Here is a 19,185-nt window from a genome sequence, read left to right as displayed (position 1 = left end):
GGCTCCGAAAGCCCATATCGATGATGTTTCGTTGAATGGCGCCGACTATAACACCACGTTCAAACTCACTTAAATCTCGATAACCTGCCATTGTAGCAGCAGTAACCGATCTAACAAGTATGCCAGACGCATTGTTGTGTTATATAGGCGTTGCCGACCGCAGCGCCGTACTCTGATTGGTTCCATATCTCTTTATTTGCATACGCATGCCTGTACCGGTTTTTTTTGGCTCTTCAGTTTATGTTTCTTATGCTTAACACACGATCGGTTATTTCTTTATAGCAAGGGTGTTCAATCTTTAGGAGAGTGCGGGCAGCATCTCCTAGAGATAGAAGGCCTCTGCAGTGTTTGCCCTAAACGTCATTCAGACTAACAAGTTTGCCACATTTTGAAACACAACATCCTATTTCCGTTTCTTTTTATTTTGGCGTAGAATCTTCCTGATTGGCTCACAAATACCGCATAGTGATTGGATGTGGGATTGCAGAGGCCTTGCTGGTGCGGGCCCCTTCATGGATTCGAACACGAGTAGCGGGAAAATAAGTGATGTGCAGTGGTGTCGGAGCCGGGAGTGCACTAGATGTCCGAGTACCCGCAGTTATTTTGTAACACCGGTCTAAGCATCCCCCACTCCTCCTGAATTAATTTATAACTCAAAATCTCCTACGTAAAGATTGGGTCGAGCCAGCACCTCCTAGAGATAGAAGGCCTCCGTGGTCTGATTATCACGTCAGTAAGTAGTTCATTTTCCCCCAGAATATTCAGGGGAAAAAAAATTCCCTGCTCGTGCCAGTATCATCGTTGTGAGGAAAAGAAATGATCAGGCTCAGAATTGGCGATTTCAATGCCCCACATCCAATCACTATGCGTTATTTGTGAGCCAATCAGGAATATTCTACGCCAGAATAAGAAGAAACGGAAATAGGATGCTGTGTTTCAAAATGTGGCAAACTTGCTAGGTAGTTTGAATGACGTTTACGGCAAATACTGCAGACGTCTTATATCTCTAGGAGGTGCTGGTCGAGCATCCATAGGTGTGAGACACTTCCGACGCCGCTGGTAAGTATTCTACGAACATTTCACTAGTGTTCTGAAATATGTCACAGATCACTTGATGATCTGTAAATATGTCGCGGGTCACTTTAGTGACGTCAAACAGCCCCTCGCGGGCCACTTGAGTAATCTGTGAATGTGCCGTGCGCCACGTATATGCTCTGAACTTTGCCGCGGGTAACGGCTGCGTGGGAGCTCTTTTGGGGCTCCACGAAATCAAACGCTAAGCAACCCAGAGAGCATTCGAAGAAAAAAAATTTTTTTTTCCGTGGCCCGCGATTGAAGCAGTCGTAGGGACACCCTGTATATAAAAAAAATATCCGAAATTCATTTGGGTTCCGTGGAACAGCCCTTTTCCTAACTGGTCACTCCCTCTGAAGGTCACATTTGGCCAGCAAGCCATGAGTTGAGCATATATGCTTTATGGCCTGCACAAAAATGGTCAAGCAAAAAGATTATTGGTGCCTTCAACTGTATTTTATGGGGTCACACAAAGTCCTCACAAGAACGGTCAAGCAAAGACGACTATTAGTGCCGCGAACTAGATTTTACGGGTCGCAGTATGGGAACTGATTCGAAGACTAGTTAATACCTGATTGTCTTTGAAAGTCCCGACGAATTTTTTGCCGTTCATGTTTATGAACGTCTGGCCGTTCAGCTTGTGATCGCTCCAGTATCCCTGATACACGTTTCCCGTCGTAGCGCTGTAATATGTACCGTAGCCATTGGGAACGTCCAGTTGCCACGGGCCGCAATATTCGTCGCCGTTGACGTACGTGTAACGCCCGTAACCGTGCCTACGATTGTTCCAGAATTGGCCTGCAACAAACGAAACGGATGACCGATTCATCACCGCGATAGAAATCGGGCCACTAACTGGTCCACTTTTTTAAGATTAATTGAAACTTGTCGAGCACTTGAGTTAAAACTAGGGCATTCGAAGAAAAATTGACTCCGGAATTTTTGAGTAATTTGATCTCAATACTACGACTCTTGAAAATGACAAACATCAAACTCGCATTCTGAACATCGCATTAGACTTCTGAGTATATCAGGGCCGTCTTAAGAACATCATGGGGGCTCTCAGTCAAAGTGATTTTTTGACACTCCCTACCTGGTTAAAAATGCCCCCCCCCCCTCACTTCTATTTAACATGCTTGCTCTGAAAAATTTTAACTAGATCACATTTTCATGATGTTCTTCTATATTCACAGCTGAAGATGTCTGCGAGGGAGATGGGTGCCTCGGTTCTATTAGCGACTGAAATTGCTTGCCCCCCCCCTCCTTTCGCAGCTGAAGATGTCTACCTCCGCTCAGGGCCGTCTCAAGAGCATCATGGGCCCCCGGGCCAAGTGATTTTTCTAAGGCCCAAGTATGATATGTGAAGTGGGGTGTGTCCGGTCCACATATATGTTTTGCGAGGCCCTACCACGCAAATTCTCAAAAATTTCAACCAGATCTCATTTTTGTGAGCTCCTTTTCTCTTGAGGGTCCCGAGCCGTGCCCGGCTGGGCCCATGCCTTAAGATGGCACTGCCTCCGCTTCATTTGCAGCTGAAGATAACTGCCTCGGCTTCATTCACTGCTGAATATATTTGACTTGGCTTCATTCACATCTGAAGATGTTTGTTTTCACTCAGGTGCGGATCCAGAGGTGGACGATGGGTGCCTCGGCTGCTTTAGCAGCTGAAGTTGCTTGCCCCCCACTCCTTTCGCAGCTGAAGATGTCTGCCTCCGTTCCAGCTGGACGTATGCTTCAGCCCGGATTCGCTCAGGTGCGAATCCGGGAAGGGGGGGGGGTAGAATGGGAGCTATCACTCCTTCCTACAGCCGAATAATTCAGAAAAACTTGTCTATTCAGTAAAACGCGGGACGATCAAACGAATCTGCACAGTAAATCACCACCCCCCGTCAGATCGGCCTGGATTTTCGCCTACCTGAGGAGGTTATATAAGAACAACGATGGTCCCAAGGGCCAGAAATATAGGCGCATGTACGTAGTAGTAATAAATTAAATATTATGGTTCTGCCCCGTAAACAATACTGGACACCCTTCTACTCCCACTTATTTTCCCTCCCCGACAAGTTCCCTGGATCGGCGTCGGAGACAATCGGGAAAGGGTATTGCACGGCCCTGCTAAAGATTATAGCAACTCACCGTTGTAGACAGACCCGTCCGGATAAATGAAATTACCACTTCCGTGTTTCACTCCCTTGTGCCAAGTTCCGGTGTAGCGTGCCCCGTTGGGAAAGTAGTAGGTGCCGAATCCGTGACGCTGGCCGTGTGCACGGTCACCTTCATAGAAACCCTTCTTCTCGGGAACTGGCTCGACCTGCCGAACAGAAATTATGAGGCACCTGAGTAACTTTCTTTCGCTCTGTATGTACGCGCGCGTGTGTGTGTACCAGTGGTTTTAAATAAACTGGTTCACGGAATATGTTTCAGAGCAAAGAAAAATTATAATAACGATGAATCTATAACACAGTGTCAGGGATCCTGGTTCCTTCGGTGTTTGGATAAAGGTAGCTTAAGTACTAAACAGTGAAGTACTGAAAAAAAAAAGTGGCGATCACATCGGGGGGGGGGGGGGGTTGTTCATCACTCCCACCAGTCAAATTACGTAGGAAAATTTATCTCTGTAAAATACAGAGCGATTTAATGCTACTACTTCACCAACTCCGGCCACATCGCTATGTTGCAATTTACGGCCATTAACGAGTTGGGTTGGAAATGAATGCGTCATCTATCGGTGGTCACCTCAAGCTCGTTGGGAAAATATCTTGTTATCCATATCCTTCCTCCAATTCGCGGCTGGGACCTGACGGCAACCTTTACGGTGGTAGAAGATGGATCCGTGCCTACCCTGGAGTTCAGTGGGCTCCTTTCATGTTGGGGGTTCTCAGCTGGTAGCAACAGCTGCTTGCATACTTACACTCGAAAACCAAAGCACCAGGTTTCATCATGTAGGCCCTATGGACATGAAGTCCTGGGCTATTGACATGTGGGTTAAGGGTGCCCTGGTACCATAGACAGCTCTGTTGGATTCCGAAAGTAGTGAAATTCTTGTCCACCATATTTCACTTGGAAGCTTTATTTCTTCACAGTTCTCTGTGGCTACCACTCATCGTTGCTCGCCCTTTCATCTGATTTTCACACGTGGCCCCCCTCCTTAGAACATCCCAGGACCACAAGGGAGCCTTATGGGCCCCAAGTTGAGAAACACTGTACTGGAATACACCTAATGACGACCTATCAGATGCGGGGCAAAGATGCGAAAAGTGCTCATGCTAACACAATTCAATTACGAGACATACTCACCGGCGGTTCCGGAGGAGGAGGAGGAGGTGGAGGTCCCTTTTTTCCACCTTTGCCACCTTTTCCCCCTTTCTTGGGCATATTTCTAAGCTTATCTAAAATGAAAACGATTGGGAAATCTATCAATTCATACGCATTATACCAAACTTGTGTAAGAACACTGCAGGATTAATTTAATTTAAAATTTAATTCAATTTAAAAATTTCAATTTTTCTCGTGCCCCCCCCCCCCCAGACGATTTTTTTTTTAATTAAAATTTCGAAACAAAATACTTTTATATGTATAATCATAATTTTATAATCAGTTTCTGTTAATTTCATTACTATTTGAAGGCTAAGAACTCAAAATTTCTTTTTAAGAAATTCATTGTGACCCACTTTTGAAGACATATACAGTAAACCCTTGGCCTGCGGACCAAATGTGGCCCTGAAGGTTATCTGATGTGGCCTGACCCCTCAAACCTAATTTTCTAAAAATGAACTAAGCTGCACATTTACAGACCACTTAAATGCCACTGTGGTGGTCGAGTGGTTATAGTGACGGACTCGCGATGCGAGGATCCGGGTTCGAACTCCACAGTGGTGGTCGGCTGAAGTTGGTTTTCTGTGGTTCCCAACTTCAAGGCGCGAGTGCGAGCCGATCTCCCCGTTAAAAAGTCTCGCCACAGAGAGCAACAGTCCTACAACGATAAATCATTCAATCATAACACTACACATAACAAGCATTACAGAGAAACAAAAAACTTACGTCAGGTTTCACTACAAGTACACGCACATTCCCGCATGTACTGATTCGTTGGTAGTTCCGCGGGGCGGGGCGGGGCTTGGGGGGCATGTGTGGTGTAGCAGTAGTAGGTAGGGCCTCCAAAAAAATGGCTCGGGGATCCATGATGTTCTTAAGTCAGCCACCTCGTTGGGCAGTTTGCCTGTTGTGGCGTTGTATTTGTATTTGAAATGACCCGTGGTACAATTCCTGAACATTTAAGCGGCCCGTGGCGCATTTTCCGATGACTGAAGTAGGCCTTTGGCACATTCACAGATCATTTAAGATAACCCGCGATACAGTTCCAGAACACTTAAGCAATCCGTGGCACATTTAAAGATCCCTTGAGTGACATGTGGCATGGTTTTAGAGCACTTAAGCGGCCCCGAGTGTAGTTCTACATCACTAAAGTTATCCCCACGACACATTCCCTAATTACTCAAGTGATTCGCGGTATAGTTACGGATCATTTGAGTGATGCGTGCCGCAGTTCCAGAGAACTTAAGCGGCCCACTTGAAGGATCCGCCAAGCATTTAGAGATCACTAAAGTGGATCTGTAGGGGGACTTATTATTAGGGAGACACAAACTAGTGAAAGGTTTTTTCTTGCTTTTGGCTCACCGAGTAAGATGCTATTAAGAATAGCCACCTCGTTGGGCATTTTGCCTGTTGTGGCGTTGTATTTGTATTTAATATTTCATACTTTTAAAAGGTTGGTTGATAACGTAAATATCATCCAAATCCTCCCCCCCTGTCATCAAAAGTCAGCAACTCACTCCGCCCCCCCCCCCCCATCGACACAATACTTAAATGACCCCTTAATCTTTTGCCCTATAAAGGGTTAAAGTAAATTTATAGTGTCAAAAGTCAGGAAACAAGGGAATTCATCCCTGGCCGTAGAGCTGGAACCCTGTCCCCACATTGAAAAATGTTAACCAATGCCAACTTTTTAATTGCCATGGTGACCTGAAACCTGTTATTTGTCAGCAAACCTGGTTAAAACATTTCGAGAACAGAAAGAGTAGATATACCATATTATGTAATTAATACAAAAAATTATATACACATAGTTACCTAATTTCTTTAAATTTCTCGTCCGATAGGAGACCTGCTCGCAACTGTCACTAACTAATAATTTGGATAAACTGTGGTGACTATCAGAGAATTTTGCTTCCGCTTAAGTGATGATGGACCCTGATATAACTAATGCGAATAAATGAATGAATCAGGCTCTTTAGGGGGGGTTCTTACTGAGGCAACAATAGAAAATTGGATTATATTTTAAGTAAATTTCATTGTTTGCTGTTTGGTACTTCTTCGCTAATAAAAAAGTAGCTTCGTTGATTGATAGGCATTGAACCCCCCCGGCCGGTCCTTTTTTTTAATGGGGGAGGGGGAGAAACCAGTTTTGCATTCACTCCTCGAAGTTGGGAAACAACAGGAAACCAACCATCATCACTGTGCCGCCAGAAATGAAAATATTTGTTACTGGCATGTGTGTACTTACCAATCGTCTTGGTAAACATGATCAATTTATCACTTTTACCGGCGAATAAGTACAATACCCAAGCGTTGTTGGTGATTTTGATAAATAGGAAAAAAAAATCCAAATGAGTCTAGTATGTGTGATGAATGTAGTCGTACCCCGATATAATGATAATATTTCACGGTCGTAGCCCCCGATATTATGATATAGACCAGGGGCGTAGCCAGAAATTTTGTTCTTGGGGGGACCACTTTCATTTCGGGGGGGGGGGACCAAAGTAACAGAACAATGGATTTGGCCATCTTTTTCCCTTTTTTCGGTCATTTTCTCACATTTCGGGGAGGGACCAAGTCCCCCCCCCCCCCGCTACGCCCTTGATATAGACTACTGTAGAGGTATGAATTATCATGTTTAGTATATTATAAAGTACGATTTATCATGTTGACCAATGATGCGACGCTTGCATATTATGCATATATAATCGACTGTAAAAGTGATAGTTTTTTTTAGTACTTATTAAATTTACCAACAACAGTTTGATCATTTAATCATTTTGATCACAATGACCGTCGCACCACAGTCATTTTTCGCACACGAGGGCGAATAAAACTCGAACCTTAATTTCTTGGCGATTCGAATGGCAGCGTCAGACACTTTTGCCTCGTTCGTACTCACTGAGAGGTTGATACGCTAACCCGATTTTCGATTTTCCGATAAATTCTTATGTCTTTAATTTAATTATTACTAATTATTCCTTTTTTGCCTAGTATCCTGAGGTCTAAACACTTCCGACGGCCCTGGTTGATAGATGCACATTCTGAGGCCGTGGAATAGGACTTCAACGTGCAACGTTCCACAACCTTTTAGTTGACACTCCCCTTTACGGAATTCTCAGGACCCCACACAAGGGCGCACCCAAGATCTGAAGTAGAGAGGAGGGGGGGGGGGGCAACTCATCGATACTAAATTGATATGTCTGTGCTACGCGTCAATTATTACACGTTGGACTTTACTAATTTTCGTAATCATTGCCATAGTTTGAAAGATTTGACCAACCGGTTTTATTTTTCTGAAAACAAATTCATTTCTATTGTGCGAATGTGAAGCCTTGAATGCACGGGGGCCTTTTCAGTGCCGTTTTAATGCATGAGCCCTCTCGGCCATGACCTGGGGACCTCCAGAGAAGAAAGGGCCTCACAAAAATGCAATCTGTTTGAGAATTTTCCAGGTAGGGCCTCAGAAAAACCACTTTTCGCGGAAGGGGATCCTATGATGATGGCCTCTCTAAAGGCAGCCCCTCCATAAAGACGCCCATGGAAACCCGGTGCGTTTTTTTACCATGCTTTTTTTTAACACATTAACTAATGGGTTTTTAGCTCACTAGCCTTTTTATTTGGCCCACCAATAAAGAGGAAAAAAATGTTCACTTGTGGGCAACGACCTATTGTCTTGAATTTATTTCAGTTTGAATTTCTTATAAAATGGCCTGGCATGTTCTAGTTTGAAGCAAGGGCGAGGTCAAAAAGGAGTTCCTCCCAGTCCGTGAAAGGTATTGGTAAAAGAAAGAAAAATCCACGTAATATAAGGCCAATTTGTGCTTTGCGAGCGGTCATCACTTTGCATACCGTATCTGGTCCACTGACTGAAGAGATTGAGCAACCCCTGGTTTAAATCCTATTTTGACAGTGACGTACGTCTTAACGCGTTTACCCTCCCGGGCCCTTCTCGGAGGCTTCAAGTGCATGTGTGGTGTGGCAGTAGTAGGTAGGGTCTCCAAAAAAAAATGGATCCATGATGTTCTTAAGTCAGCCACCTCGTTGGGCAATTTGCCTGTTGTGGCGTTGTATTTGTATTTCAATTTCCCCGCATTTGTCTCGATCAAATATGGTCATTGAAGTCTATGGTCAGTAAGTCTAGGGAACTTACAAAAAAAAAACAACCATCTGCATTGAGCGACATCTGGCGAAAGGGAACAAAAGCTGTATTACGTCATATCCTGTTGCTATCGGCGGGGGCTCTTCCAAAATATCCACGTGAGTTGCATCAAAACAAATAGAGGAGATGGCGGGTGTTTTATTTGAAGATATTTTTGACGTCAAAGACATCGACCCCGAAGGGAAAAAGTTTGACCGAGGTGAGTTCGAGCCCCAATAACAATTATTAAAACAGTTGCCAGGTGCCACTGTTTTGGTGCCGCGGTCATGCCATTGGTGAAAAAATTATATCCATGTCCCACAAAATGTCGATGATATCTTCAATTCATTTCAGTTATGTTTGAATAATACGTTGCAAACACGAAATCTAACTGCTTTGGACCAGAGGCGTTTTAGTCGGGGGTGCTCGAGCACTCGCACTGATTTGGAGCACCTCTCAGAATTGGTTTTAGAAATTAATCTAGTACATCATATGAACCCATTACCCGTGGACCAAATAAGGCCCTCGGGGTCATCTGATGTGGCGCGTTTATGGTTTTGCTGCCTGTTGGCTACACAAATTTTGCTGCCCTTTTCCCGTTCTAGTCTACTTTTCTTGACTAACTCGTTTCTCGAATATGCCATACTGTGTCTACCATTCCCGCTTGGCCTCCCTCCACTCCTACATGTACACCCGTGTCTGTAAGTCAGTCTTTTTGTTCACTCCCATGTTCACACAATTTCTAAGTTGCTCTTGTGGTCACTCCCATGTTCACACGCTCTCTAAGTCATTCTTTTAGTCATCACATGCTTTCACACTGTTTTGGTCACTCACTTGCACATGCTCTAGGTCACTCTTTTGGTCGCACAGTGACACGATTCTTGACCACTTGCTTTATGGACCACTCATTTTGATCATTTATATCTTTACGCATGCTCCATGTCATTTTATTTTTTTTGTCATTCACATGTTTGCACATGCTCTAGATCTCTCTTTCGGTCATTCACATGCTCTAGGTCACTCACTGACCTGTTCCCTTGTTCTGTAGATTATTCTTTTGGTCATTCACATGCTTGCTCACTCTCTAAGTCGCTTTTGCTCATGCACATGCTTGCAAACTCTCCAGGTCCTTCTATCGGTCTCACTCACTGACGTAGTCCCTCACTGTCTTGGCAGCGGCAGATTTATTTAGGGTTTACAAATTTTGTCACCCTTCTTCCATTCTACTGATTTTCTTGGCCGCTCATGCCTCAAATTTGCAGCCCCCCCCCCCCTCTGAACTTGTCACCCTGGGCTATAGCTCTCCTGTAAATATGCCACTGGACCTAAGACCTAATTTTGTAAAAATGAATTAAGCAGCATTTCCAGGATGACCCGTGATGCAGTTTCCCGTCACTTAAGTGGCATGAGGCACATTTTCAGATCACTTGAGGGACATATCTAAAATCACTTGATGTACATGCGACACATTTGCAGATCACTTTAACCTACAGCATAGTTACAGATCACTCAATTAACCAGCAGCATATTTACAGATCACTTGAGGAATCTGCAAACAGTTCCCGATCACTTAAGTGGCCTATGGCGCATTTTCAGATCTTTTAAATGACCTTAAGCATAATTCCAGACCACTTAAGTAACACACAACACATTTTCAAATCATTTAAGCAACCCGCAGCATATTTACAGATCATTTTAGAGTACCCTGGCACAGTTCCAGATCACTTGACTCCCCCCGCCCATTTCCAGATCACTAGTGACCTTCAGCATATTTACGGATCATTTGAGATGCCCACGGCATATTTTCAGATCACTTTGACCCCAGTGTAGCTACAAATCACTTAATTAACCTGCAGCATATTTACAGATCACTTGAGAGACCTGGGACACCGCTTCAGATCACTTGACTGGCCCGTGGCACATTTTTAGATCACCCGAGGGACAATTTTACGAGATTTAGCACCTTCTACCCATCTTTCGGCTATCTCGTTTCCATTAAAATGTTCATTTTGTCACTTTTTCGAGCAAATTTTTTGTGGTTTTTTAATCGCAAATTATGTGCGTGCATTAATACTCTTTTTTCATAAAGCATTTATCAGTTTTTCAAAATTTATAAACGCTGCTACGAAAATCAAATTTTCATTTTCCACCCTGAAGGATGCTTGAGATGACATCACAAAAGGACGTCTGGTAACCCTACATGCTGCCATTTATTTTTCAAACTATGAGGGGAATGTAATGACTGAATATTTACAACGTTTTAGGCCTGTTGCCAGGGTTGGTCTGGTATTGCCCAATCTGAAAAAACCTGGGCGGGTTTTAAAAAAGAATAAACCCGGGCATGGCCCCCACATCCTGAAGCAGGGCCCCTAGGCTGGGATCTTTTACGGGCCCCCGGACCAGACTTTTATGAGGCCCTCTATATGATGAATTTATGGCGTGAAAAAACAAAAAAAATGATTAAAATCCTCCCGGGCCCCAGGGCTGGAGCCTTGTCAGCCCACCCCTTGTGGGGGCCATGAACCCAGGTAAAACGATCCAAAAAAAAAGTGCTTGCAACAACTCACCAAAAACTACACCTTAAAACTGCATTAAGGGCAGCAACTAGATGCTTGGTGACCCAGGGCAAGTGCACATTTCGGTATCCCCTTGTGATATTGAACGAGAGGTTTGAGAATAAAATTTGTACCTCCTCTGGTGCAGGGCCCGAGACCCACCTGCTCCCCCCTTGTTGCGGCCCTGACTGCACTTACTTGCAAACAGTATTAAGCAGCCTTTCTAATGGTGTTATTTCATTGCCATACTCTATCTAAAGAGAAATACATTAATAAATCTATGTATTCAATAGTATTATAGGTTTAGAGGAAAAACCCACGTTATTAACCAATTTATAATAATAAGATGCAAAACGATTTTGGTGCCCCCAATCAGAATTTCTGTAATGAGCCGCCACTGATAAAATAATTGCATAAATATAATTGCCATGTCTTATATTTAATATAGACTACAGCATAAACAGCAGTCCAACCTTTTTAACGTGACACTCAAGGAGTTCCACCTTCCACCGAAATCTTTCACATTAACCGAATTTCATGTTAACCGATAAACAGCAACGAGAAAAGAATTTTTGACATTCCATTTCCATTAGTCTTAAATTTAATACAGTGTAAATTTATACAAATATAATACAATTTTTAAAACGCTCTTTTTTTCTTTTGTAAAATGTAAAATTTGCGTACCAGTAACATTTGATCATTTTTTGAAAAAAATCTATGATAGCCCGCTGCTTCATTTTTTCTGCAATACACAGATGCAGAAACTTTTCAATTTCATCAAAATAGTTCAGACAGGGCCGTCCTAAGAGCATCATGGGCCAAGTGATTTTTCCGAGGCAAATTCTTGAAAACTTCAACCAGATCTAATTTTCGTGAGGCCCCCAGACCATGCCTTAAAACAGCACTGAGTTCAGAGTGGAGGAAGCGTTCTCTTGGTGCATTAGAAAGTTCATAAGTGTTTTCAAAGCTTCTGAACCTTGATTTCGCCAAAACATTGGGTTGAAAGATGGCTTCTGGCTCATCATCTGAATCATCTGATTCCGTCACAGTGGCATCTATGATCTTAAATCATTACAACAGCTTTTAAAAACAAGACAACAACGAGCCGACATAGAGATAAGAGTGTGCACCCACTTCCCCGCCAACACATGCTCAGGTGCAATAAAGCTCTCTCCCCCAATTATAAACAGAGTCATTCCCCGCGATTGGCGTACACAGGGGAGGTTTGGGGTTTTAACACCACCCCCCTCCCCCCCAAGCCGAGATTATAGTGTTATTTTGGAGGAAAAAGCGTAAATCCCCTTCTCCCCTTGAGGAAAAAAAATTGAAAACCCCCCTTGAAAAAATTCTGCATATGCCTATGTGCCCCGTTATCTAGTGCATTATAGACACATTCACCCAACCCTTGTCTCCCCAGAATTTTTCTATATAACATATTCTTTCATTGAAGTTGCGAATCCTTTCACGTTAAGCAATCTTCTATTTAAAAGACTCTTCTTAAGCATGTTTATAAAATTATATCGCCTTAGAGAATGACAGGACCAAGAATTCTTTTCATGTTAACCAGAGTTTCATATTAAGCAGGTTCACTGTAATGAGGTTCAACTGTATATGACTTGCTTTCCTTATGCTTCAGTATCATAAACCTTGAAAAAACCTGAAAAACCCAAAAATACCCCAAAAATATGAAAAACACAGGTTTGCGCCAACCCTGCCTGTTGCCCCATGGTGCGGAAAAAAAAATAATAATACTATCGCCACCTAAATTTTCTTTTATAAATAACAAGTCTGGAAAAACACAAAATTTTTGTAAACATTATGTCGGAGCTATACCAAGTTCAAAAGAAGTCACTACAGTCCTAAGTTTTACACATATAGATGGCACCCCGTTCTTCTCACACCTTTTCATGAATGCAACTGCCTATTCTTAGTCGATTGTTATTTATGTGTTATCATATTTTGATTCTAAGGCTGTGCAAGTCAAAAAAGAGTGTGAACCGCTGCTCTAACGAATTTATTCATGCCAGAAAGTGCTGTGAAAGTTGTGTGCTGTATACCCAACTAAAACATGATTGCTTTGAAATATGTGTTGAGTGAGTGCTGCCATCTACCTTCCAAGTTCAGAACTGATAAGTTGGTGGATTAGGCTTGTACGGATCATGTGTGACTAAAATGTGTTTTGGTCTGGTTGCTCTCTGCGGGAAGGTATAAGGGCTCTAGCCTAATCCAGAGAGGAATCTTATTTTCTCTTTTTACATTATAAATCTGATAGGAAAATTAGGCTCAATTTTTTAGTCTTCGCTATTCCATGCTCATTTCTTCTTTTTGGGCAAAGTTCTGTGTTTATTCCTACTCCATTGACTCCTCCTCCAATATAAAGCTCAAGATTTGAGGCACCCGAGTGGCCTGGTGGCAAGATGCTCGTCTACCACAGTGAAGGTTGCTGTCAAGTCTTGGGTTGGAAACCAGTGTGTGTGTGTGGGGGGGGGGGGGGAAGAATATAGATAACCAGATATTTTCTCTAACAAGCTTGCCTTCATTTCCAACCCAACTCATTAATGACACTAAATTGCAGTATAGCAATATGGCTACAGTTGGTTGTGTGTGATGAAGTAGTAGAGATTTAGGATGCCAGAAGTCTTTCGTTTGACATTTCATTTACATTCACCCTTGGTAAGTGGCGTCGGAGCCGGGGGTGCTGTGGGTGCTCAAGCACCCACGGTATTTTGTTTCTCAGGTCTGAGCACCCCTAGAATTGATTGAGAAATCGTAATTTCTAATATAAAGCTCAAGACGAGCACCCACAAGTTTGAAACACTTCCGACGCCCCTGCCCTTGGTCAAGTGCATTATAGCCTTGTGAGCAGTGTAAAAGATTTGCTTCGTGTATCAAACATTTGCTTGTTTCTACTTGCATTTACTTTTGATTTCCATCTTATTTTTATTCTATTCTCTTGAAGATCCCTTCTTTTATAGTTTCCTTGTTAAATCTGAAATGAGGAGAAAGACTCATGTGCTAAAAAGGGGCAGATGAACATTGTACCAAATGAAATAAATTACACAATCCTCATCTATTCAGAATCTCACTAAATGCTGGCTTGGTGTAAGCTGTAGTATGAAAATTAGCATAGGGTTCATACAGTTCAGGAAAATATGAAATGGTCAGGGAATTAATTTCATTACTGACAAAAACGTCAGAAAAAAAAAATCATGCATATTCATTATGAAATCTGGAAATACAAATACAATGCCACAACACGCAAACTGCCCAACGAGGTGGCTGACTTAAGAACATCATGGATCCCCGAGCCATTTTTTGGAGGCCCTACCTACTACTGCTACACCACACCCCCCGCGGAACCCCCAATGAATCGGTACATGCGGGAATGTGCGTGTACGTGTAGTGAAACCTGACGTGAAGTTTTTTTTTGTTTCTCTGTAATGCTTGTTATGTGAAGTGTTATGTTTGAATGATTTATCGTTGTAGGACTGTTGCTCTCTGTGGCGAGACTTTTTAACGGGGAGATTGGCTCGCATTTGCGCCTTGAAGTTGGGAACCACAGAAAACCAACTTCAACCGACCACCACTGTGGGGTTCGAACCCGGATCCTCGCATCGTGAGTCCGTCACTATAACCACTGGACCACCATACGAGACAATAAATCTCTGGAACATTATCATGATATCGTTATTACGTGAACTCAATTTCAAATAGATGTGGTTTCTATCAAATCACACCAAAACTATGATGCTGTCAAAAGTTAGTGAAAAATCAGATCACAAAAAAAATTATTTGTTGAATATAAGAATGTTGTTAATGTCCTTATTAGCCTGTATCATGACAAAAGCGTACTGAAGCTTTCTTTTGAAAAATCAAATTCTTGTTTATACCTTCCTTTTTTATATTCTAATCCAGTGATATTTTGTATCTTGTTTTCTACATTCATTATATTGTGAATGTTTGATATGGATACAGTGAAAATCCTCTATGACAGTGCCCCCTATGTAATGATATTACTTTCTGGTCCCAGCACACTTCTCACGGTGCTGGTATGTTCCATCTATGATAATAAATTCAGTGTAACTATACATTTTTCCGGTCCCTTGAGCATCATCATATAAAAGTTTCACTATCCCTTTGTTTCGTATGTATACTGTATTGTCAACTGAGCATTAAAAAACCGTTTCACTGTGCTTCTCAACAATGTTGCACTTTGTTGAGAAGCACAGGGAGGTGGGTGTTTCCATGAAACTCAACACTGAGACCAGAGATCTATTCTACTATTGTTGAGAAATTTACAGTAGAAAAAGAAAGATACATACAGTAAACCTCCCTTAATGGTCACCCCTCATGTCACCCTTCTTTTACAGCGAAATAATAGTTTCCCTTACATAATAAAGGTATGAATTTCAATGCCCTGATTAATGTTCTTCCCCTCTTTTATGGATGAACTTTTCTATTCTGCCAGTGTCTGCAAAAGAGACGTTTTTTACTGTATTTTACATGTTGAATGAGCGAGACAAAATTGATACATTTACTGTAACTTATAAAAATTAAAACCGATTCAAAAAAGCTGCCAGAATAGTTCTCCTGCTGCCACATAATAATGTGTCTCCTGAATAATATTTTTGCAGTAAACTGGCATATACTTTGGTTGAACCTTTACAAGTCATCACGTATAGCTGTCTCTCTTTGTACAACACAGGATGCTGTCAGATAACGTAGGACTAAGTTGCCAACAGAAATTACCTCTAAATGAAACAAAGTGCTCATTTATTCAGTACTCATCTCATTTTTTGAGGAAAGCCAACAACAGGGAGGGAAAGAAGAAAAAAGCTCCATGTAACAGAAGAGGGTGCAAAATCAATCAGTAATTTTTTTTAAGGAAAATGAACTATTTGATGATAGATATGTTGTGGGGGGGGCTTGTAAATTTTTTGCGCTCATGATTTTTGATAATCCATATGCAATTATGTTATATTGTTGTACCTTAAATTGTGAATGCAAGTTACAAGCAAAAATATCTGCTGGCTACATCTGATATATGCAGTCATCACTATTTTCTATCTAATTATATTTCAATTTTTGAAAACCAATTAGTAATTATTTCAATTATTATTTTTTGTTGTTGATGGTTTTAAAAGCATAGTTAGGAACACAATGAAGTCAGTTTCATTGTATTCATAAAAAATTTTAATCATGATTTATTTTATCAACTTCAAAAAAGGGAAAAAGGAGAAATTAATTCGCGAGCTAACTAGTTAAAAGCAAAAATTCAACTAATGAGCGTGAAACATATGAGGAAAAGCTCATTCAATGCATGAAAGTTCTGGAATGTCAAAGGCGATAGGTTTATCGTACTTCACTGTGTGTATTGTATTTGTTCTATAAGCAAAACTTGGCTATATTAATATTCTACACTGCAACATGATAATTAATTAATGCAGATATTATGCTCTATTATCAAATTATCAGGATCTGCATTTTATGTGGAGAAAGTATATTTCAAGATATGAGATTTTTATAATACGAGTAGTTTTCCGGAGCAGGTTAAACTTGGAACTTCAGGTTTATCTGCAAATTCCTTGACTTTAAAATAAAATGTTTATTCTTCCAAAATCTAACAGAGGCTTTTATATTGAAACATTTCATATCTGGCTGATGGGAAGCATTCTTTGTCTCGCTCAGTTATACTTGGGAAAATTTTTTTTTATCTTGTGTGTACCTCTTGCTAATGTGATAATTCTCGTTTGATGACTATTATTTTCCATAAACTTGATTGCATTTGTAATATTACTTGATTTAGCTGCATGACCAACCACAAAGAGGAAATCCTGCTTGCCCAGTTATGCATCACCAAAAAAAAAACGGTACTAACCATAGATCTTGCATATCATACAGTATTACAAACAACTTTATTTGGTTGTCGAATCACTTTAGTTTGTTTCATTGGTTGATTGGTGATTTTATAAAAAATGATTTTGATTTTTACTTTTGTACTATCCCATTTTCATGAAAAATTTACATTGGTGTGCCACTTGAAAAAGTGATGGTTCTGTTCTGTACATAAAAATTTGATAACGTGCAAAAATGATCTAGTCACAATACTTCAAAAAATGAGGACCTCCCCCTTTTTGTTCAGGAGGGAAGGGTTCATATGCAATTGAAGGGAATTCTGAAAATCTACGCACAGAGTGCCCTAGGAGACATAATAGGTTGTACAGGGTTCCCAATGATTTGAAAGGTCAGCGAAAATGAAAAATGGTCAGGGAAAGTGTAAAATATTTGGCAAGAAACAGAAAAATATGTAAATATTCAGAGGAAAAATTCTGTGAAGGGTGAAGAAACTGAAATTTGAAAACATTTGGAAGATTAAGATTCTAAATTACATGTCTTTCTTCATGAGTTTTGGTCAGTGAAAATCAGGGTAAGTGATCAAGCAGATTTTGCTGGGAACCCTCTCGTGTAGTCCATCAGTCACTATTTTGTTCTATTTCTCGTGCTCGACCGAATAGCCTGCAGTTAACCTGTTAAAAATAAAAAGTTTTTTTACAATAATCCAAAAAAAGAAAAATTGAATAAATTAGAAGGTGGAAAATAATAAACACATTTTCTTATATTGATAATTTGAACTATTTCAGGTGCAACTACCTCTGTATCGAAAGTATTCTGCGAGCTGCACACGACTCTTAGAGCTTTGGGATTTTAAAGGTTAAAAGTTACGTCGGGTTATCGGTTGCTATTTTTAGATTGCACATATTTTATCATGGGTTCTGTTGTTCAATCGCAAAGAAGGGAAAAAGGGGAAGCTTACATTTAATTTTTTATTTTGAAATTAGTAGTTCGCAAAATTATTTTCTTCCCGACGTGACACTTCAGTTTGCTTCATGTTTTTGATCCCCATTATTTTCGTTTCCCATTTAGTGGAAATCAAGAACTTCTGGAATGTATGAGAATATCTGCCCCCTATGGATGACGTGCTTGTTGTGTGTGTCTGTATGTGCATTGCAGATGAGAGCACCCTTCTCCCTTTATTATATCGTTTTTTTTTTTCTTTGTTTCATTATCCAGCTGCAGGAAATATAACTGCGTTTGTGCCCTTCCGCATGTGTCTCTGATTTTTGCTGTTTTTTTTTATTTTCCTCACCGCCACCTACGACATTTGCTCTGAGTACTCCACTGTATATGTGCTCGCTCCACTCTACGCGCCCCGATGCCATTTTCCTCTTGCTCCCCACCCCATCATCGCTCCGAGTCCCCGCCACCGTTGCCTTCCATTTTGATCGGTTTGATACTAAAAATAGCACTGGGGCGCCCCGGCTCCGAAAGTTAGCTTTGTCTGCCGTCATTACGGGGCATCCATCGGCCAATCGCTGCGCTCGGTTTTGTGCACCAGGGCGCTTTTCTCCTCCTTTTTTTTTCATTTTTCTGATCCAGGCGGCGCGGCGCGCTCGTGACGACACAGAAACACGAGGCATATATCGCATACATCGGTCAACGTCCCGGATACGTTCTTATTATATCACTGTAGGAATATGCGTGCGGTATTCTCGGTACTACACCTTAAAGTACCCCGGGAAGTAGACGACATGCTAGAAGAATACTGTACTCGTTTAATATTGGTATTATGCTTTTATTTTACGTGAAGTGGCACAACCTTGAAATTTTCAAATTGTAACTTCACCAGTCGTTGTACAGGGTGCCCCATAAATTCGTAAGTAGTTAAAAAATCATGGTAGTTGAAGGAATCGGTGTATTTGAATGCGATTTGCGAAAAAGTCATTCTCACGAAAGCGGGATTTTTTTGGTACAGAACAAAAAATTTACATTTTTGTTGATAGATACACTCCGGTAGTAGTGATTGGATCTGAACCTTTCTTGAATGTCTTCTGTACCGTAAATGTTCGTAAAGCTTCAGCCGGTGATTCGTGGCTGAGTTAAAACAACTTCACCAATAGCGCTTCGTCCACTAATGTCAACATCACAATGGAAACCTTATGTGAGCTCCCGTAACAGGAAAATTCAGAAAGGAGCTGTTAATCGTGCACTCTGCATTTAATAGGACTGATTTGCATATTTCTAGAGATTCGCCCTCTGCCG

At 41.4% G+C, this 19,185-nt stretch overlaps 1 protein-coding gene across 1 annotated transcript in view; it reads left to right on the top strand.

Moving 5' to 3' along the window:
• Positions 1-8,597: 8,597 nt before the first annotated feature.
• The window catches only part of Polr2H (DNA-directed RNA polymerases I, II, and III subunit Rpb8), an 83,098-nt gene continuing 72,510 nt past the window's right edge, over positions 8,598-19,185 (top strand). The window contains exon 1 of the mRNA XM_089231211.1: positions 8,598-8,750. Coding sequence (XP_089087337.1) covers positions 8,678-8,750 — 73 coding nt within the window. The 5' untranslated portion in view covers positions 8,598-8,677. The remainder of the gene's footprint in view (positions 8,751-19,185) is intronic.

Source organism: Pholcus phalangioides, unplaced genomic scaffold (genome assembly GCF_987345545.1).
Source record: "Pholcus phalangioides strain wild (caught in Gottingen) unplaced genomic scaffold, Ppha-v1.0 ptg000004l_1, whole genome shotgun sequence".
Taxonomy (NCBI): domain Eukaryota; kingdom Metazoa; phylum Arthropoda; class Arachnida; order Araneae; family Pholcidae; genus Pholcus; species Pholcus phalangioides.
Note: the sequence above shows the minus strand (reverse complement) of the source record. Positions and strands in the feature narration are given on the sequence as shown.